This window comes from Thamnophis sirtalis, unplaced genomic scaffold (genome assembly GCF_051295495.1).
Source record: "Thamnophis sirtalis isolate CommonGarterSnake01/CBP01778 unplaced genomic scaffold, rThaSir2_p1.2 scaffold_7, whole genome shotgun sequence".
Lineage (NCBI taxonomy): Eukaryota > Metazoa > Chordata > Lepidosauria > Squamata > Natricidae > Thamnophis > Thamnophis sirtalis.
In genome coordinates this window covers 40,303,475-40,325,763 of record NW_028261387.1, presented here as the reverse complement: position 1 = coordinate 40,325,763, position 22,289 = coordinate 40,303,475, and the positions used below count along the sequence as shown (strand labels likewise).

Here is a 22,289-nt window from a genome sequence, read left to right as displayed (position 1 = left end):
GGGTGGAGAGTCCACTTATTCAATGAAGCTTTTACTAGCAGTAAATATGTAACTCATTTAAGGAGGAAGATGCACAAATATGGAGACTTACTTCCTGGGACATTATATGAGGCTCTTTGCCACATCTTGTAATTAGGTTCATGCTAGCTAAAGTAAATGAAAAAACTAACATCTTAAATTGTAAACAGTAACAGTATTTAAAAAAGACTTCCCTTTGGGTGGGGGAAAGATTGCTGTAAGAGACTGATGGCTCTAGTTACCTTTGTTCATGATTAATATAATTTTATACACTCATAGTAACAGATACCATAAACTATTGATTCCCCTCTGGTTAGCTTATAAACTCATGGACACACTGCAATTCTTGAGTAGCCTTTAGAGCAGAGAGTTGGTCAGTGTCTCCTGTTCACTATTTTCAATCTTTAATAACACTTGAAGTCATACTTTATAGCTTGCCCACTCATGCATGATAGATGAGCAAGGAGGTAGCAGAAAAAAGAAATATTTATACATGAGAAAAGAAACATTTTTGGGCATTTAGAGAAGAATTTCTAATGTGCAGTTTAAAATTTCCCCATAAGTTGTGTGCAATAAAGTCACTTTGTAGGGGAATGGGCCGCATATAAATTTAATAAATAAATATATCAGCAGGAATATTTATTGTTTTGAACTCCTACAATGTTTGGTATTAACTCATTTTTTGGTGCCAGGGTCTTCAAAATCAGACTGAGCAGAGCTGTGAGCACAGTGCTGGAGGGCAGCTGTGCTCTCAGAGTAAGTGATCCTGATTTGTACATTCTGACTGATGAGGGAGAGTTTGTCTCCCAAACTGTCACAGGGTTTATAGAAGTGCCACTCAATACTGGTGCTGGAATTGCTTGTCGAGCAACTGACTACAAGAACAATGGGGATTAGAAACAGTGGTCACTTTGTTTTTCTTGGTTTAATAGCCCCAGAATATGCCCTGAGTATTCATACTCGTTTGCTTGGACCTTGAAAGAGGCACTTTGGATTAAAGAATGCAGAGAATAAGGTTCTCTAGCTCATTGGATTGGTTTTGTTAGCAAGGATGAGGTTGTGTACAGGTAAAATCTTCTAAACTGGAAACATAAAGTAGTAAACATGTTTTTCTTGTGTAAATGACATAGGGGTTATTATTTAGAATAGAATATTGACAGCTATATTTATATTATGTTTTTGTGCCCCTACAGTTCCAAGAATTGTGGCAACCAAATCATTAAACTAAACAATGTAACAAAAGTTAAGATTATGTTAAGATTATTATTCCTATCATAACTCTTAGGCACACTAAGTAGTCATTTGAAATTAAAACTTTAATAATAATCTTTTGGATTTGTGCTTGAGGTGGAAAAAAATGAAACTGATTTTGGGTTTTACTGATTAGACAGATTTGTTGATAATAGAAATGGCCACTTTATATTATTAAGTAAAAGTAAAAAGCTGTGGTTTGATGTTACTATCTTATTCTACTGCACCAAAGGTAGTCGGAACTCAACGGTTTCCCCCCCCCTCTTTTCTACACTCTTCCCTTCCGTTTTTCCCTCCCCTATTTTTTCCTATTTGTTTTTGTATTTTTGTATTTTATATTAATTAAACTAATAAAAAGGACAATTTACAAGAAAAACTTTAATAATTATTATCTTATTTTCTGTTTTAACTTTGAGATTGCTTAATATGTTTGGCCATATTAGGGATTTTTTTGAGGGGGGTTGCCTTGCATTTATGCTGTGTGCTCTCTATTCGGAGTGATTATCTAAGATGTCATAGTATAAAGAATGTTATTCTGATTATTCAAAATTAGAAAATGTGATTTGAAAAAAGTCAAGGCTAAGTTCATTGATAAGCTCTATTGGCAATTGTTTGGATATATTTATTTATCAGATTTAGCCACCCATCTCCCCCAAAGGGGAGAGTAGGTGGTGCATCACAAATAAAAGCATCATTTAAAAAATTAGGTGACTAAATATCCATTGCTATGGAGAAACAACACTGTATACCTACATTGTTCAATCATATTAGAAGTTTGGCAGTTGGGCTAGAAAAATGAAATGGAATTTGGATCAAGATCCTAATACCCTCAGATACTTGACTTGGATGAAGATTTTGTCTTTGGAAAATTTTTGAATCTCAGGTTTGAAATGTGAATCTGAGTACATATTATTGTTTTTCCTTATAAAAAATAATGTCTGTTTCCCATACCTTAACATTTTTTAAATATTTTTAAATTCTGTGTTTTATATGTAACTCAGGGTGGTGAATGGAACTAATACTCCTGCCTTCTATTTTCCTCACAATAATAACTCTGTCAATTGAGTTGGGCTGAGACAGTAATTAACCAAAAGTTGCCCAGCCAGCTGTCACATCTAAGGGAATCCTACAGCTGGTTTCTAGGCCAGCATCACTGTGCCAAAGTGGCTCACTTCAGCTTAAATTTAAACTTGGTCTGTAGGAAAATAATGTTGGTTGTGATGCTGAATCTAAAATTTCTCATGGCTAAAGGTGAAGATAACATCCCCTTTGTTAAATTTAACTCCTAATGCAATAAAAATTGCATGATATGCCTCAAGGGCATACCGTGCAATTTTCTTGGCAATAGTAGCTAGTTTACCATTGACTTTAGAGAGGAACCTAAACCCTTCTGTTTTTGATTTATATGGTGACTTCAGTCAATTTTGAAACAGCAAAAAGTAAATGGAATTCAAAAAGCAAGATTTTCCAGTTTGCTTCCTAGAAATTTTTAGGAAGACTTACGAGAGTTTGTGAATCTGTCCATTTTGTTAGTTACATCAAGAGTTGCTAGGGAGTCAGTGGTGACATAAAGTACTGACATCCATGCAGCAGTTCTTGCCATAAACCATGCATATTTTCTTGTCACTTGGAGAGCTTCCTGTTGCTTGTGAGATTGAATCTGCTTCAGGTTGGGTGCTTGTCTGTAGGCATATATAAGTCTGCCACCCAATGTTTGAGAAAGTGCAGTTTCATCGTCCAACGTGGTTGCAGCTTATTAATAATGCATTTCAATGGCTTCAGCTGTGAGTTGTAAATGACAAGCAGTGGTGTTTAGTAAGTCCTAGTGACTATCTTATTACAGACCTCTGAACTATTTTTATGAACAGGAGACAGAAAGATTTGCCAGACAAACGATTCAAAATATATACATTCTGTTCGATAGTGACTAGTCATTAAATTAAGGCTACTATGTGCAATATTGTACATTATTTAATAAGTATAGCATGCCTGTTTCAGGAAACTGAAAAGAAACATTTTACTTTTTGAAGTTACCTTTGTAAACTTGTAGCTGTACAGAACAAATAAAATTTGGCTTCCAAACTGGTAAATAGAAAATGGTACCTAAGTTGTATAAAATGGGCACGTCAGCTATACAATTTTTTTGAGATATGGTCAATATGTGTAAACAATCTGGTTCACTGGTCCAGTGGTTCCTGACAGATTCTTCTCCGTATTGCCATCCAAAGTCAATAACTTATTGTAAATGTTTTAATACAGAGCATCAAAACAATTCACATCCATAGGGGATGAAGGGATGTCATAGGTATGGTAGTGAATGCAGCTCATGGGTGTGTGTGTTTTATCACCATATCTAGAAGGCTGAATAAAGTTTGCTGGATAGATGTTTTTTAATTAGTTCCTAAATGGATTCCCCATATTATATTGTCATTTACCATATACTTCAACATTAAAAATATTTTATCTATGTATATTGTATCCTGCATATTGTATTCCCTTTACTCTGGATTTATTAAAATATTCATTTAATCTGGTGGTGAGGTGGGGCAAGTGATCAGCAGTTCAGATTAAGGCAGAATACAAATAAATACAATTTATGAAGAAAAGTTAACATTCCGTTTTACATAGAAGTTCAGTATGTGTGTCCATCAAATATGTATTGAAACTCTTTTTTCATATCAACATTGGAATACTGGGATTTCTTCTGCATAGAACAATGTTTTTCATTCCGTACATTTTAACTGGAAGTTCTCTACATTTGCTTTTTCCTTCGCTTGCCACAATAGTTCTCATAAATCATAGACTGCTTGCTTTTGGCTTGAATATACTTTTTCTGCTGTTATGCACTGCAGTTCCCAGTTCAGTTTATTTCTGAGAAATGTCATTCCTCACAGATATCTGGTCCCTCCCCCCCAAAAAATAAATCTAAATATCAAGAGAACAATGAAATTTTCTCTAAATTCCTTTTTATGTAAAAAGATAAAATAACCTTTGCTTTTAAAAAACTTCTAAATAATTTGTATTTCTCCATTAGTTATATCCTTAAATGATGTTCTCTACGGATTTTCTTTTTGTCTCTAGGATCTGGGTTTGTCATGTGCAGTGGCAAAGAGAATCCGGACAGTGATGCTGACCTTGATGTGGATGGTGATGACACATTGGAATATGGAAAACCACAGTATCATTTTCTAGAGATGTTAAACTCCTAGCAAGTGGCTTTGCTGTACCTCTGTTTCTAGAAGTTCTATGATTTTAACTCTATTAGAGAAGAGTTCAGAAACAATTTTTTTACATATTGATAAACCTTATTTTCTGGCAATTTCCTGATAGCACCAGTGGCATTCACATGCTGTTCCTTTTTTTGGAGTGGGGGGGAGAGATACTATTCCCAAATATATTACTTTTGATACCTCATAAATACATTGGCTCAAGAGTGGTATAATTGGTAGTTAGATAAAGAACAGAGAGATTCCACAAAATCAAGTCCATCCATAGCTTTGACAACTCACTGGGGGACTTCAAGTAGTCTCTCAGCACAATTTATTTCACAGGATTGCTGTTGTGGAGAAATATTGCAAGAGGAAATATGTATTTTAGAGGACTGGTGGGATATTAAATCTATCTGAGACTTAATAAATATGTGAATTGGAATTGTTCATCTCATGTTATGAAAATAACTTGGTTGATCTCCAAGATGACTTAAAATAAACACCAAAAAGAAGTCCACAAATGTTAAAATTAGTATCAGGCTGTATTCTCCTTAACACTTTATTCTTAGATACACTGAAGCAGATATCATTCCATGCACTGGGGAAGAACCAGGTGAAGCCAAAGAGAGAGAGGCACTCCGAGGTGCAGTCCTAAAGTAAGTAGGCTTCCTTTAAAAATGCAGTGTTAGAACATAGAAGAATTTGCTTTGTTGTGCTGGGAATTGGTGTCAATAAATTCAAAGCCAATACTTTTTTCGTTCTTAATACGATCCAAGGTAAAGAGAATCCAGGCACATGCTAAATAAACACTTTATTGTTGTTGTTGTTGTTGTTTATTAGTTTTGTATGCCCCCCACTCCCGAAGGACTCCGGGCGGCTCACAATAAACAGGGAAAGGGAAATAAATAAGACAATACAAAGAATTTAAAAATGCACAACATTCACAGTTGAGGCGGGGCTGGATATTTCAACAGCCCCCAGCCTGTCGGAACAGCCAGGACTTGGTAGCTTTACGGAAGGCCGGGAGGGTAGTAAGGGTCCGGATCTCCACGAGGAGCTCATGCCAGAGGGCCGGTGCAGCAACAGAGAAGGCTCTCCCCTGGGGGGTTGCCAGCTGACATTGGCTGGCCGATGGAACCCGGAGAAGGCCAAGCCTGTGAGATCGAATCGGTCTTTGGGAGGTATTTGGCAGGAGGCAGTCTCTCAGGTACCCAGGTCTGATGCCATGCAGGGCTTTATAAGTAACAACTAGCACCTTGAAGCGTGTCTGAAGACCAATGGGTAGCCAGTGCAGCTCGCGGAGGATAGGTGTAACGTGGGTGTACCTGGGTGCACCCACAATCGCTTGCGCGGCTGCATTCTGGACTAGCTGAAGTCTTCGAACACTTTTCAAGGGCAGCCCCATGTAGAGCGCGTTACAGTAATCCAGTCTTGAGGTGATGTGGGCATGAGTGACTATCTGAAGTGCCTCCCGGTCCAGGTAGGGTCGCAATTGGTGCACCAGGCGAACCTGGGCAAAGACACCCCCCCCTGGTCACAGCCGACAAATGATGATTTAAAGGCAGCTGTGGGTCCAGGAGGACTCCCAAATTGCGAACCCTGTCTGAGGGGTGTATAATTTCACCCCCCAGCCTGAAAGATGGAATAGTTTGCCAATCTTTGGGAGGGAACATCAATAGCCATTCAGTCTTGTCGGGATTGAGCGCAAGCCTGTTCATTCCCATCCACACACTAACAGCCTCCAGGCACTGGCACATCACTTCTACCGCTTCACTGAGTTGGCATGGGGCGGACAGATACAATTGTGTATCGTCCGCATATTGATGGTAGTTAATCCCGTACCGCTGTATGATCTCACCCAGTGGCTTCATGTAGATGTTAAATAGGAGGGGGGACAGGACCGAGCCCTGCGGCACCCCATAATTTAGGGGCCTAGGGGTCGACCTCTGCCCCCCAACCAACACCGACTGCGACCTGTCCGAGAGGTAGGAGGAGAACCACCGGAGAACGGTGCCTCCCACTCCCACCTCCCGCAACCGTCGCAGAAGGATACCATGGTCGATGGTATCGAAGGCCGCTGAGAGGTCAAGAAGCACTAGGATGGAGGCATGGCCTCCGTCCCTAGCTCGCCAGAGATCATCGATCAGCGCAACCAAAGCAGTTTCCGTGCTGTAGCCAGGCCTGAAACCGGACTGAAAGGGATCCAGATAATCGGTTTCATCCAAGGACCGTCGGAGTTGAGAGGCCACCACTTTCTCAACAACCTTCCCTACAAAGGAAAGGTTGGAGACTGGACGATAGTTGCTCAAGATGGCTGGGTCCAAAGACGGTTTCTTCAGGAGGGGTCTCATTTCCACTTTACAACTAGTTATAGAAATGTCAGTTGTTGTTGTAAGTCAAGGACTACCTGAAATAGTTTGCTAGTTTATTAGAGCCATGAAATTGGCACTCTAAAATGTACCGTATTTTTCGCACCTTTTTCCCTAAAAAAAACCAGGGTGAAAATCTGGGTGCGTCTTATACACTGAATACAGCGTTTTTGGCTTCATGAAACCCTGCCCCCTTTGCAAAAATGGATGTGTATAGCCTTTAGGAGGCTTCCAGAGTGCTCCTGGGCGCTGGGGAGGGCAAAAATGATCGACCAAATGGCCGTTTTTGTTCCCCCAGCCTCAATGAGCATTCTATAAGCCTCCTAAAGGCTTTGCATGCCCTTTTTGTGGTCAAAAATCGGGCCTGTTTTCGTGGAAAAACGGGCCGTTTTTGAGAGGTCTGCAGAGTGCAAAACTTTTTTTTTTAATTTGCCTCTTCAAAATCTTGGTGTGTCTTATACTCCGGTGCATCTTATACTCCGAAAAATATGGTAGGTATCTAGCAAGGACTGCATTATGCTTGAATACACAGAACAAACTGGTATACATATTTTGTATGTGAATGAGCAAAGGAAAAGGCCTAGGAGCATCACAGAAAGAGCTGGAATACTGCATATTGATTGTTGTATTTTGTAGTTGTATTTGGAAATAGCACCAAGTCAAGATTTGTCTTGCTTACAACTTCATGGTTACTCCTAGTTAGCTTCACCCTATTTCTCTTTCTATTACCTACAACTTAAATGACACACAAAAGACAATTCAGGAACAAGCTATGAGTTTTAACGGGTTAATGGTTAAAACAAGCCAGATTTATAATGGAGTTTAATTGTAGTTTGTTTAAAAAAAAAATCCTTAGGCTAGATTTGTGTCTTACACTAAATCAAAAACAAAGTGGCTTAGCACTAAATGAAAACCAGGCCAATAAGACAAATGTTCAAGGATTTGTCCCATTGAATGAACAGAATTTAAATACTCTTAATTTTATTTAGAATAGCATAAAAAAGAAGAGATTTAGCTTTCACAATATCAAAAGCCTATATAGATCTTCCTTTGTTTTCCGCTCCCATACTTTAAAATCATAAGATTTGACTGTATATATTTCTAAGATGAAAGCAAATGCTATTTCAATAAAAAATAAATACTTTCCAATCTGGCCAAGACTTCTAATTGGCAGTTAGTGAAGCAAGATTGCAGTGATGCAAATGTATTTACTTATAAATTAGTTTGGGATATGTAAATGCTGGGGGTGGGGTTTGCATTTGTTTAAAAATGCTTCTTGCCTTTGTCATCTATATATTTAGACACATTTTAAGCCCTTGGATTTCAAAATAATTTACATCCCAAAAACATGAAACAATAGTCTACTATATTATATTAGGAAAGAATGGCAAACAAAAATTATTTAATGAAAGGAATGTAATGCTATGTGCACATTTGATGGTCCAGTTCAGATGTAGTATGTCAAAAAATTCTTTTGACAAGTCTTATTATTGGCAATGCATATGTTGATGCATGCTATCAGTTGCTGTCACTTAGCATTCTCCTGTCACTGGGAACAACTAAACAAGACAGCCTGCATTAATTTTGCAGTACTTTTAAATTGCAATACCTAGCTTGGTTCTTTGTTGTTGTTGTTGTTGTTGATGATGATGATGGTGATGATGATATTTTAAACTTGTATGCTGTCAAAACTTTCAATATCTGGGTGGAGAATAACAGCAAGTAATCTTGATTTTGATATTATATTAAACAGAACAGCACAACTCTCTACATAGCTCAGATTGATCCTTCAGAATGTTTTAAAACATTACAAATGGGTGAAACTTGGAAACTGTCATATAAAATCTTATAAGATTTCAGGCAAGAATACATTAGACTTAATCAGATTTCAGCCATTTGAATGTTTTTACTGCAGTGTGAAAAGGATGGAGGATCCTACAGTTTATTTAATATAACATTGGCAGAAAGAGCTAAACACAAGTGATTTAGACAGTGTTTCTTATTTCTATCAATTCAGATGTATAGTTACTTAAAGTATAAGCTAAACCAAGGCCTCTAACCTACAGTTCATGATCTACAAACCATTAACAAATTTATAATTAACAGAATCTGTTGGTAAGATTCAGTTTCCTATTTAATAGTTTTCAGCTGGTCCTGAGTGGAGTTAAGGTTCTTTGTCAGACATAACATGTTTCATCCCTACAGCCCAAGATATGTGATGCAATGATTTAAACAATAAAATTGACTACATAAACATTCAAAAACAGTAATGCCAAACCTCAGCCATTAAAAAATAAAAAACATTGTAGAGTAAAAATAATGAGCTTCTCATTTCATTGAGGTAAAAGTTTCACTTTCAGGAATCATTAAAAAACTGTGTACTATTCAAGCTTAATATGCCTTTGGAACTTTTCAAAGTAGCACTTCATAAATAAAAAGTGGGAGGGAAGAGATTTGTGATATCAAATTACTTAGATCAAATATAGTGCCTCAAATTGCTCCCAATATGAAATCAGTTCAGATGCTGGTTCTACCTGCACTGAGTAATCTCCCTTCACCCAGGCAACAATATGCATTGATTAGAATATGTTGCACTACAAGTACTTTACTTATCATTCTATTTCATTTGTTTCCTCTTTTATAACGCATAGAAATATTGCTATCAAAGTGTACAAAACTACTTTGTCATCTTAATCATCTTTGTTATCTTAATCTATATAAGTGAGTAAGTCTACTCAGTAATTGTCAGGGATCTTAAAGAAAATCCCTCCATTCTTTTATATTATTCTCTCGCTGTGTGTGTGTGTGTGTGTGTGTGTGTGTGTGTGTGTGTGTGTGTGTGTGTGTGTTTTTTTTTAAAGGTTTACAACTTATAACATTTACAATAACTCAAATTACAGCCACAGTTGGGACCAGAGGTGGCGTCACATACTGTAACAACCAGTTCGCCCAGAACCGAAAATGTGAGCGTGTGTTTTCAATGCGTGCAGCATTGAAAAACCAGCGATTATATAGGACGTGATAGCACCAGGGTAGGTGAGCGGGCCCAACCATTGGTTGGAACTACTGGTTCACCCGAACCAGTCTGAACCAGCATCAGCCCACCACTGGTTGGGACCAAAATTTCCTGTCGTAAGTTGATGCAATCATAAAGCAAATCATGATTTTATGATCAATTTTGCCATGGTCATTAAACAAATTATGCAATCATTAAGCAAATCCAGCTTCCCCAATTGACTTTGCTTCTCAGAAACTGGTTGGGAAGGTCACAAACAACAATCAAGTGGTCCTAAAATGGCTGCAACCATCATAAATGTGAACCATTTACTAAGTGCCCAAATTGTGATCAAGTGACCGTGCTGAGATGGTCATAATTTTGAGAATAAGTCGTAAGTCACTTTTTCTGAGGCCATTATATCTTTAAACTATAATTAAATAATCATGTCAAGAACTATCTGTAGTTTTACAAATTACAATTAATATGTGTGTTAAACTAAAACAGAGCTGAGTGTTATAGTAAGAATGGAATTAATTTGAACTGATGGAATGGAGCAGTTTTCATTTCTTCCAAAATTGGGAAATTCCCCAAAACACACAAAAATAAACTATTAGCATTAGTTAAGAAAATAAGAGTATCTAAGCTATTAAGAAATGAAAAATCATGTTTCATTATCTACAGATCAAACTGACAATAGTCAAGTTTTGATTCTACCAAGAAACTACAACAGAGCCATAGAATATTTACACTTACAATACAATACAATAGCAAGAGTTGGAAGGGAGCTTGGAGGTCTTCTAGTCCAACCCCCTGCCAAGGCAGGAAACCCTACACAGTTTCAGACTTAATATTTAAACTGTTAAATGGAAATAACTATTTTCTCAATTTGTAACTATAATTATAATGTAAAGCACTTGTCAATTCTAAAATCCTAGATATGTATGGTTGAGGTCTCTTGTCCTGTAACAAATGATTGCTATCTTGCTTCTTTCAGTGGTGGCACTCCTAGTACCCGAATAACACCAGAATTCTCTAAATGGGCAAGTGATGGTGAGTATACGATGTAGCAGGCTGCTAGTTGGCCTAGAAGGTGCATAGAGACTGAAGATGAATATTATATTTTAGAGACCATTTTTGGGAAGTCACATTTATGACAAAATTCGATTTTGCTTTGTATACAGTATAATTCAGAGTTCTAAATCCATTTTTTGGATATGGTGATACATACATCAGGACAACCAAACCTTAAGTAAAAACATGGAATGACCTTGAAGGGATTTTTATCATTCATATTATGCCTTCAGCCTATTCAGGATCGGATAAAGATCTTTGAATATGTTTAGTTTTCACCTATTTAATGCTTTTAGAATTAAAGTATACCTATTTAATAGCGAAACTATGGAACCCAAAACAATGTTAATTTTTTATACATGTTCAATACTTCCATTTAAACAAAATAATATTTGTGCATGAAATCTAAATAGAGAAAGTAGCAATAGCACATAAACTTGTATACTGCTTCACAGTGCTTTTTACAGCCCTCTCTAAACAGTTTACAGAGTCAGCATATTGCCCCCAACAAGCTGGCTCTTCATTTTACCTACCTCAGAAGGATGGAAGGCTGAGTCAATCTTGAGCCTGGTGAAATTCGATCTGCCAAATTGCAGGCAGCTGGCGGTCAGCAGAAATAGCCTACAGTACTGCATTCTAAACACTGGGCCACTATGGTTTCGATGTAATAGTCGAAACCCAATTTTCTTTCTCTGATGTTGGCTTTCCAGCAGTATACATCTACAGTATAATCATTCTTAAATTCTAATTTGTATATAGCTGAAAAAAATGTTAGTAGAAAGTAATCATGACAAATGTATTTATTTATTTATTTTGAACTAGTCCAGTTGGGTATGTTGATAGACAAGCCTGTCCCATACTAAACTCTAAAAAAAAAAAAAAATAGAATAAGCCTAATTAAGCCTGTGACCTCCAATTTTTTCAGTTTTCTTTAACAGCAGCCATAATGGTTAATAGCAAAGGCTGGTGGGCCAAGGCTTTTGAAGATTACCAGCTTGTATCATACTGGAATTGAGGCGATTTAAAATTAGCACTCAAATTCATTATTAATTGTGTGATTAGCATTTTTGCTTTTTTACGAGGTGTTTAAATTTTTAGAAGAGAGGCTTTTACTTATGCTGTAATTTGATGTGCATTTGAATAAACTTTCTTCATTGATTGAGTTCTTCCTCCTCTTTATAGAAATGCCATCAACAAGTAACGGGGAGTGTAGTAAGCAAGAGCCTGCACAAAAGACTTGCAAAAACAGTGACATAGAGAAGTAAGTATGAATTGTCTATGTATATATTTGATGGTCAAAGGTGCAACATTACAGAAGATGCCTCCAGCTTATCTCTATCCAAAACTCAGGAATATATATATGTATATATTTTCAATTGAAACTACACAGCTTTTAAAGCTGGCACTCTCATAGCTAAAAATCAAAGGGTTTCTTTCATGTCCTTTTGGTTTTTTTTAGCCTTTATAGGAATTCCATATCTGTAGAAAGATAAAAATCCATTTTGGTATATTGGCTCTAAAAGATGATTTTATGTTTCATTTCTAGATCCTCAGTGTAGTTTCTGAGGCTTTAGAGGGATGATAGCAAATATTATCCTTGTGTTAAATTCTCTATAGTATCAAAACGCTGCCCTTTTCTTTCCCCCTGGGACGTGTTATTTTTCAAAAGACTTACTCGTTATGCCCTTTCTCCAGAATAGAATTAGATTATTTTAACCTTCATTTCCACTGGGAATGAGTAACATGAGACAGATCATTTTGCTCTACAAAGAGTAGTGACCAAAAGAGGGGTTCAGAGCAATGCACAATACTGTCAAATCTTCTTGCAGTCAGGCAAGGCCACATACAGTGATATTTAAGCTTATTTCTTGTGAGTTCTGGGTATAATGTAGATTGATTGCATTGAAATCTTCAGGCATAGAAATGCTTAACAGACTAGATTGCTCACTAGCTGACATAGAATAATACAAGTGCAAGAGGCCTTTTTAGCTGTGCATACTATGTAAGATGTGATCAAGTTAACACAGATAACCCATTTTTTTAAAAAAATATTCCTCTGAAGAAAGAAAAATATATGTAAAGTCTTTTTAGACTGTGTTATGCACTAATACATTGTTAGTAATGATGATATGCGATATTTGGATAGTTCTAAGAATTGAGAAGATTACTGTAGGATAATCTGGTACATATGCACATTTTAATTATGGAAATGCATATTGAAATGCCTTTGCAAGAACACAACATTCTGCAGCAAGCTAGTAATACTGTCTTATATGTTGGGCAAGTATGTATAGTCTTCTGCAGTTTGAGTATTGTACTGAGATTTTAGTGGTGAACAGTTGAAGGAAGGCTGAAGTAGAAAGAAAACTGGAGGGGAAATAAATACAACATTAATTTAAGAGGTGGCATGGAGTTCAGGAAAAAAAGTGGAAAAATTAGGTAATTGTAGCTGAAGTGCTAGAAATAGGGTAGTGTATCTTACTACTGATTTTACTAAAAGCTGCTACTTTATTAGATGACAAGAATGGTCCACATTGAAAACAGCTGGAGTAATAGCACTTTGGAGCAGGAGATAACACAAATATATTTTGCCTTGTGCTGACTTGTCTTAGAGACAACTTGTGGAGGTAGACAAATTGATAACACTTGCTAGAGCCATATCTTACCTAATGAACTATGCATGATTTTGGTAGTAGTTTCTGTAAACAGCTGGGAAGAGCACAGAGAATTTTTGTTGTTCCACAATTTAAATATTTGCCTTTAAGTATCAAAGGAAGAAAGAAAGATAATTCTAATGAATTACTGTCACAATGCAGCTTTTAAGCTGTGCCACTGTAGTGTGTGTTTCTCTCTGTGCTCTTCACTGCAAGGAAGAGCAGGAAGTTAAAATGAGTTATTTATCTCAACAATTTGGGCTCACATTAGCTAAAACCTCAGGGACACTCAGATCTGGGGCAGCATGTATTTTTTCTGCTTTTTAGGAGTAAATAGGGATTAGGGGTCACAAACCATCATTTGAGGTGGGTGGCACATAATCAGTTTATGAACCTCTGAAGAAAACAAAGGAATTTAGTTTTTGTCTTGTCCAGGAGTATGGCAATTTCATTGGTTCAAAAGTTGTCTGTTTCCTCAAATCTTAGCCTTTAAAATTGAAAAACACTTGTCCAAATGATGAATTGGTAGCATCACCTTGATCACATTATCTAAATGCTTCATTCAGAGCTGCCTGGAGGAGTTTAAACTTTTTCTAAGTGATGAATACAATAATTCTGTCCTGTGAAATATAGACTTGGTGCTTCTTTGTGACAAATCCTGATCTATCACGGAACATTCAGAAACCTTTGACTTTTAAGGACCAAAATTAAACTTGGACAGTCAACCGCTGTAACCTTTCAGAAAAAGTAAAAGCCAATTACCATTTCTTGCACTTGACAGCAGTTCTTTCATAAGAAATCCCTTCTGGAAATAGGTTGCTACCATTAGATAGAGGCTCTTAACTCCATTGAGAGCAGAAAACAGTAGTTAGAAGCCAAGATTATAGCTGTTTTATCCTACTTTATCTAGAATTTGTGTGTGATAAATTGTTGCTGCTGTGATAGTTAAACATGCTATGTGTGAAGTGGTGGGTTCTGTTAACTTAATTGATAACCAGTATCAGACCTTGGGGCCTGGTGAGGTTTTTATATTCCTACTGCCTAGCTGCTTCCACCTGCGCTGCCAAGCCATGATATATGGTGACCCAGCTCAGCTAGCTAAATTGATTCATTTCTAGTTCCTCACTCTTAATCTGGAGCTAAATTGGTTTCATTTTTCTTCTTTTGGATGATGCTTGTGGCGGGTTCTCTATGGGAACACTTCTGTTCATAACTTTAATTTTTGCTTTTAAATCTGGACATTATTGATTATTGTGTTAAGCTCCATATAATGTCTGATTAGCATTTTAAAAAGTGTTTAGAAGCACATGGTTTATCACTTGTGTCAGCTGGGCTGCCCACTTAGAACAATGGTTAATGGAGTTAGCAGTGATTCTCTTTATTGATCCTACTTTTATAAGAATGACATTCATTTTCTTTCCTCTTTCCAAAACAAAGTCTTGGTATGGTGAGTATCTTTTTAATTAGCTAATACAATACAGTAAACTGCCCTTCCTCTGGTGCAAAGCTAATGTATTTGGGTTGAAAGTTAATGGAATATGTGCTGTAGGCTTCTTGGAGCTAAATCTCTGGCATGTCAAATAACTTGCCTCAGTAAGAGATGAATTTGCTGGTTGTTCCCTTGAGTTTAATCTTGGATCTGCTTTTTGTTTAACTAGCTTTCATTTCAGTTCAACTTCCTCAGTTGCTGCTTGAATTTGGTATAATAAATGTCATGGGCCCAATCCATTTGTTATTCTACAAGAACTGTGATACTTTGAGACGACCGATTTTTAAAAAGAATTTCTTTTAATGTTTATTGCATAAATTATTCCTTCATTTTTAAATCTATTATGGTTAGATTTCTTTTTAAAAGAATTTTATTAAAATTGAATGCTACAGGAGGATAATGTGTAGAATTAGACAGTTTAGACAAAGCCTGTGAGGATTTTTCTTAAATATAATTGTATTAATTATAAATTATGATTATAATAGTAAGAACTAAGAAACTAAACATGGAGAAAGAATAGGAAAAATATATAGGGGAAAAGAAAAGAATGTAATAAACAAAAAATATGTAAATAAGTTACTTTCAATTTTCATCACAAGTATAAACAAATTTAGTAATTCTTTAAACCCCCCCACCTAAAGTTACAGAAAGATATATCTTCATCCCATCCTGTATTATAAGCAAATCTTTAAAGTATAAACTTTTCAATACTGATATTACCAGAAGTTTATAAAAGAATAGTATTTTAATCTTGATGAAATAAACCAAATTTACATTCCTTAATTTGCCTTAATCTTTAATTCAGCCAAATATTATTATAGGATTTTAATTCTTTTCAGTGTTTCTTTATCCTCACATTTTTTGGAGCTTTTTCTTCATAGCTTTAACAAGTTTCATTTGTAAATCCAATAAGGAAACATTTTCCATGTCATTTTCTTTGTTTATTATTAGTATTTCCATTTTAATTTTTAAACTTTAGCCAGTTTCTTCTGTATATCCAGTAAAGCACCCCTTTCCAAATAATTCTCTTCTTCTATTATTTGTAGTTTCCCTTTTGGGACTTTAAAAATAATGTCATTTTTGCATCTGTTACTCCATCATTAACATTTTTGGGATATTATCTGTGAAAGCAGGCTTTATTATTGACAGTGTTGCTATTATTATTTTCCGGCTCCATTTTTCAAAAATCTCAATTTTTCAAAGATTTTAATGTTTCTAATGTTATAATATTTTGTGTCATTTTGTAAAAAGGATTAAGTGACATCAAGAACAGGCTTGTGGTTTCTTTTTCTCCTTCAATTTAGAATCCTTAGTCCACTCTGGGGTCCAATTTCTAAAATCATAAGTAACTTACCTTTGTTATTATTTACAACAGCCAAAATAGCCAAGCCACGTCTGTTTCCCATGAGGTCATTTATTTTTTATAAATTCCAAAATCTTATAATAAAGTCAATGTTCCAACCTTATCTAGATTTTTAACCTGTTTATAATTTTCTTAGATCAAAACCTTGTTTAGGTTTTTGCTATTTATTTCAAATTCTTTAAGTTCTTAAACTTATAATTAATTTTATTTTTGTTCAGAGTTGAAAATAAAACTCACGCAATGACTGTTCAAGCCTGTTGTTCTGAAGATTTGCAGTAGCTTTTTAAGATTATTGTTAGGAAACCTGTGAAATTGGCTAGAAAGTGAGATTTGGGAACTTACCATATTTTGCAGAGTATAAGATGCACCGGAGTATAAGACGCACCAAGGTTTTTAAGAGACAATTTTTTTCTTAAAAGTAGGTAGGTAGATAGAGGGAAAGAGAGAGAGAGAGAGAGAGAGAAATACACTAGGTATGTAGGGAGAGAGAGAGTAGGTAGGGAGAGGGAGAGAGAGAAAGAGAGAGAAATACAGTAGGTAGGGAGAGAGAGTAGGTAGATAGAGGGGGAGAGAGAGAGAGAAATACAGTAGATAGGTAGGGAGAGAGAGAGTAGGTAGGTAAGTAGGTAGATTGAGGTGGGGAGAGAGAAATACAGTAGGTAAGGTAGGGAGAGAGTAGGTAGGTAGATGTTTCCAGGTGTATTTATCCATGTACTGGAGAAGGAAATCGCTGACAATCTGTAGCACCTAAGACTTTGTTTCTGCGGGCATAGCACTTGATCAATCTAATTCTCATCAATCACTTCAACTAAAGAGCTTTCCGAAGGGGGGGGGAGTTTTTGCTCTCTCCAAACCTCCCCAAAACGGCCCGTTTTTTGCAAAAATGGGCCCTTTAAAAAAAAAGAAAAAAAAGAGGCATGAATAGCCTTGGGGGGGGCTTCAGAGTGCTCCTGGGGGTGGGCCCCCCCAAAACAAGCAAAAAATGTCCCGTTTTTTGTCAAAAAAATTACAGGCATAGCCTTAATGGAGGCTTATAGAGTGCTGCTGGGGGCTGGGAGGGGGCAAAATTGAGCAAAAAAATGGCCCATTTTTTGCTCATTTCTGCCCTCCCCAGCCCCCAGGAGCTCTCTGAAAGCCTCCATAAGGCTCTGCACGGCCATTTTGGTGAAGGGATGGGGCTTCTGGTGGCAAAAAATGCTGTATTCGATGTATAAGATGCACCCAGATTTTCAGCCTCTTTTTTGAGGAAAAAGGGGGCATCTTATACTCCGAAAAATATGGTAACTGTCCTTTAAAAGATTTCACCACAGTTGCCATCAAGGTGGCTTTTCCATTTGCCCCAGTGCTCAAACCCAGAGAAAACCACTGTCCTGCTGTCTCCTCATGAGAAGCTGCCATCCAGAGCACATGCAGACAATCTCTTATGGTTCTCTTACTTGGAGAGGTTCCAAGATACTGGTGTACTTGCCAGCTTCTTGGTCTTTGCCCCAGTTATTGACTTCACTTTTGTGAAGATGTCAAAATTTGCCATACTACTCCATAAGGGTGCAAGGCCTTTCAGAATTTGATCTTAGTTGTGATTTTTTCTGAACTTCTTACCTTTCTGTTAATCTCTTCCAGTATTATTGGAGGGTGGGCTGGGGAAGGAATAATTATTTGTAATTGTTGAACTGTTTCTGTTTCATTTGATAGTTGGAGCTTACAGTTTCTGATTTAGCTTCTTATTCTGCCATTGGAAACAATTCATGTCTGGGAAAATTCTTGTCCCTTTTTATTACAATTTCAAATTAGATGAAGACTTATTGTAATATTTATTTATTTATTACTATGCTTATCTCCATTACAGAATGGCTCTTTAGTCATATAGCTTTCTGCATTATTGGCCCCTAAATCTTGGCAGTGACGTGCAGTCAGAATTTTCCATCTATGTGACGATAGCAAACAGGACAACACTTCAATTTCCTCTACCGAAAATGCTTGCCACATAGCCCGGTGCCATCTTGAAATCAAGGCTTTTCGGGGTTAAGAAGATAGCCTCTTAATTCACAGTGCCAATCTTCAATTTTGCTTTCTGCCACCAAACTAGATTGCAGGCCAAGGAAAGAGTCTGGGTTAGTGCCCCACTGGGTCAGCTCCCATTTGTTTTCCTCAATTTTGTGTTGTCATAAATTCATTCCAGCCCGTTGTGCTTGATCAGTTTATCTCTGTTGGGGCAGAGCATGATATATGACATGAAACATTGTAGCCAGCCTCTCCATGAATCACTCCAGCTGTTTGTTGTCAGCATGAAAAGCAAACAGGCCCAGGCTGCCGAGTGTTGACTAGGATGAGCTCAGGATGGGAAGAGACATGACGTATGAATGTTTATTTAATAATTCTCTAATATTTCCAGCGAAGTGTGGCTGTGGCTTCTGAGGTTGTGGGGGAAAGGGGGTGGTTGAAAGGGAAACTCTAATCTGCCAAGGTGGGTCATAAATCAGGCAGACAAGATCATTAATCAGGAGTGGAGCAAAAGTAGAGGGAGGTGGGACTGGCTGCCATTCCCAGGAGCAAAGGGGTACACTCTTCTTTTCCATAAAACAAATCTCATTTGGGATGCAGCTCCAGCTGTGCTGCTTACATAAGAGCAAAGCCAAGGCGTTGGGCCAGTTAAGCAAGCATGTGTGCTACCTTTGTCATAAGCCTTAGCAATTTGAGTTCACCAAGCATTAAATCCCTTTATAATTATCTTCTTTATATAGCTCTTCATGCTTCTCATGGTTGATTGGGCAAGATGCTTGTTTGGTTTAGAAAAGGGTTTTATAAGAGTGAGGTCAATGTGTATCTGCACAATACACATTCTCATGAAAAAAAAATTTAAGTTTCCCAAATTCGCTCCCAAAAGGTGAGACATAGTCTGATCATCTATTCAGATACATAATAAAGGGTTTGGCTTCAAAAGTGAAAGTAACCTTTCCCCTTTTTCACATCTATATAGTACCAAGATTCTTGGGTCTGTAACCTTTAACGGAAGAAAAAATGTCATTGCAAGGGCCAAACTTTCTCAAACATATACCTCAAATGGACTGACTTACAGAATGCATCCATCTAGTTAGTACCCATGTCTGAAAATTGGCAAATTTCATAAAGCGTTTTATGACAAAATACAAAACGTTATGCTAAACAGTGCCATGTGAGCTACTTTCAAGGCAGAAACATCTTTGAATATCTCCCTGAATTTTTAAGATTTTTTTCCAATACGTTAGAAGCTCTGCCATTGTTGAAGACATTGAGGAATCTGGTAAGAAAATGTCCGCAATGATGACCCAACTGGGGTCATGGGTTGTTTAGTTTGATTTAAAAATCGGTTTTTGTTTCTTGCTTTTAAGAATATGGAAACAATGTTTAATGTCAATCCAGGGGTTTATCTGCTAGATAAAGGCTTTTTCAAACTGTGTTTGAAAACTCAGAACTCATTGGGGAGCCTTGAGAGACTAAATGCAACAAGAAAAAGTTCACTGAGCACAGCCTATTTTCTGCGTCTAGAGTTTTTTTTCCTTGATCATGGATTCTAGGAAACTGTTTTTAAACCAACAGGTTCCATGGCCTGAAAAAGTTTGAAAACCTTTGTGCTAGAAGCTTCTGGAATGTTAAGCTGTTCCAATGTAATGGATTATTTTTATTTTCACTATATTTCTTCCTTTCAGGAAGGGATAGCATTCAAATTTCAGCAGAAGCCCCTTATTTATTCCAAGGTTTAAAATAAAGTGGAGAGATACCCTGAAAAATCCATTTTCATACCTACTCTCTTTCTCTCTCTCTTTTCTCTTTTGTGAAAAGGGAAATATAAAGCACAACATAGAAGTTGCACTTCATTCAAGATAGCTATTTCTATGCCACTTTCCATTCCTATGTAATCTTCATTGACAGCAAAGAAAACTAGTTACCATATGAGAATGAATTTATCTAACTTAATTCTTTTTCAGTCCTATGAATCAGCACATGCAGGCCATGGATAAGCCTACAAGTCAATCAGTTCCATCCATATACCATAAGAGAGGACAGAATTTTGAGAATAATCAATCAACCAACTCTTCAAAAGGGAGAGAGATTGCTGTGTTAAAAGTTTAACCAATTTTTAAAATAAAATATATTGAAACAAAGTCACATCAACTACCGGTAATAGTTCACAACTTAATAAAATAACTTTACTACAAAGGGTTTGTAAGATAGAGAAGAAAATCTCATCAGTGGGAGCACAAAACTGCTTAAGAATTTAAATTATCAATAAGTAAAATACTAAAGTATAGAAATCAGGCCATATGCTAAAAATACAATTTAAATGACAACAAAATGTAGATGCTTACAAATGAAGATCCCTCTTACATATTTGACTGCAAAGTATTAGCCTCAGTCTGGTCATTTAAGTATTCAGTACTTCTTGCTACATTAATCACCTTCGGGGTATGCATACATGACTTGGTTTGGAGCAACATTTATAAAAACTAATTCACACACTTTCAAGTTTTTTTTATTAAGGAAGGAAGATTCAGTGAATCCTAATTTATGCTTCTAATCAGATTGAAATCTAGTACATGATTTGGGTTCCTTTAAATCCAAATAATGAGTTTCAGTCAGTCTGTCTGTCTGTCTGTCTCCCTCTCTCTCCCCCCTCTCTCCACACACACTCAGAGTGAATGTCCCAGTTAAGCTCAAATCTTTTGCTGCAAATTCTGTTCATAGCTTCAGAATCAAGATTTGCTATAAGATCTAGCCTTTATAGGTAACTGAGATAAACTTTGTGTTTTTAACAGATTTTTAGAAAGTTAAAAAATGCAAAGCAACAAATAAGGAAAAAATAGCTAAAAACACATACGACAATTTAATGATGCTTTTATCTCCTTCCCTTTCATTTCCAAATATTCCTAAATATTCATACTTTATATTGAGCATTAAAGTATATTGCTGATATGTATAATTATTTTATCTATTATTTTTGTTTGGCCTTATATTTTTTTTCCTAGAAACCATATTTCAAATGTCTTTGAACTTTGCTGTATGATGTGTAGTATATAAGAGAGCCATTTCTGCAGTGCTGTATAAACTCAAGGAATTATAGGCAGCCCCAAAGTAAACCAATTTTATAAAAAAAAGTGTTTTTGGAAAGTGGAGAGACTAAAATAGGAGAGTGAAACTTCATTTAATCCAAGTTATAAGATAATTTGAATGTTGTGCTGCTTACTACTTCCATGGAAATTAAATTTTGAGCCTCAAAAATAGGTGTCTGAGTTCAGAAATTGACATCATATGCTCTTTTGTAGGAATTACTGCATATGGTTTTCTAATTACTTTAATGTACATTCCACTGATACTGAAAACCTGTGTCAAGATAACACTTAGATTTATATACCACTTCATAGTATTTTACAATTCTCCCTAAGCGATTTACAGATTCAGCATATTGCCCGCAACAATCTGGATCCTCATTTTTCCAGTCTTGAAAAGATGCAAGGCTGAGTCAACCTTGAGCCGGTCAGGATTGAACTCCTGGCAGTGTGCAGAGTTAGCCTGCAATACTGATTCTAACTATTGTGCGACCTCTATTGGCAACAATTGTAGAAATGGATTGCCAATGCTTTTTTTCAGTATGTCTTTTTGTTTTACTTGCCAGTCTAGGTAGCAGCCCTGAGGTTTCATGGTGGTTACCCATCCAAATATTACTAGTCTTAACTTGATTTAGTTTTTTCAAGATTAGCCAAGATTGGCTAGACGCTACTGTCTATAAAAACTGATAAGAGTTGAATATGGCTACAGATAAATAAATTAGTGTGTATAGAAACAAACAGCATTCTCTTTCCTCAACTTAATTGACTTGATTTATGTTTTAT

The 22,289-nt window shown here is 36.5% G+C and overlaps 1 protein-coding gene across 3 annotated transcripts in view; it reads left to right on the top strand.

Moving 5' to 3' along the window:
• Window positions 1–22,289, top strand: part of RNF220 (ring finger protein 220) — a 388,384-nt gene that overhangs the window by 329,867 nt on the left and 36,228 nt on the right. For all 3 annotated transcript variants that reach the window (XM_087719790.1, XM_087719789.1, XM_087719791.1), the window contains 4 exons: window positions 4,351–4,447; window positions 5,048–5,134; window positions 10,840–10,895; window positions 12,099–12,177. In XM_087719790.1, coding sequence (XP_087575916.1) covers window positions 4,351–4,447; window positions 5,048–5,134; window positions 10,840–10,895; window positions 12,099–12,177 — 319 coding nt within the window. The remainder of the gene's footprint in view (window positions 1–4,350; window positions 4,448–5,047; window positions 5,135–10,839; window positions 10,896–12,098; window positions 12,178–22,289) is intronic.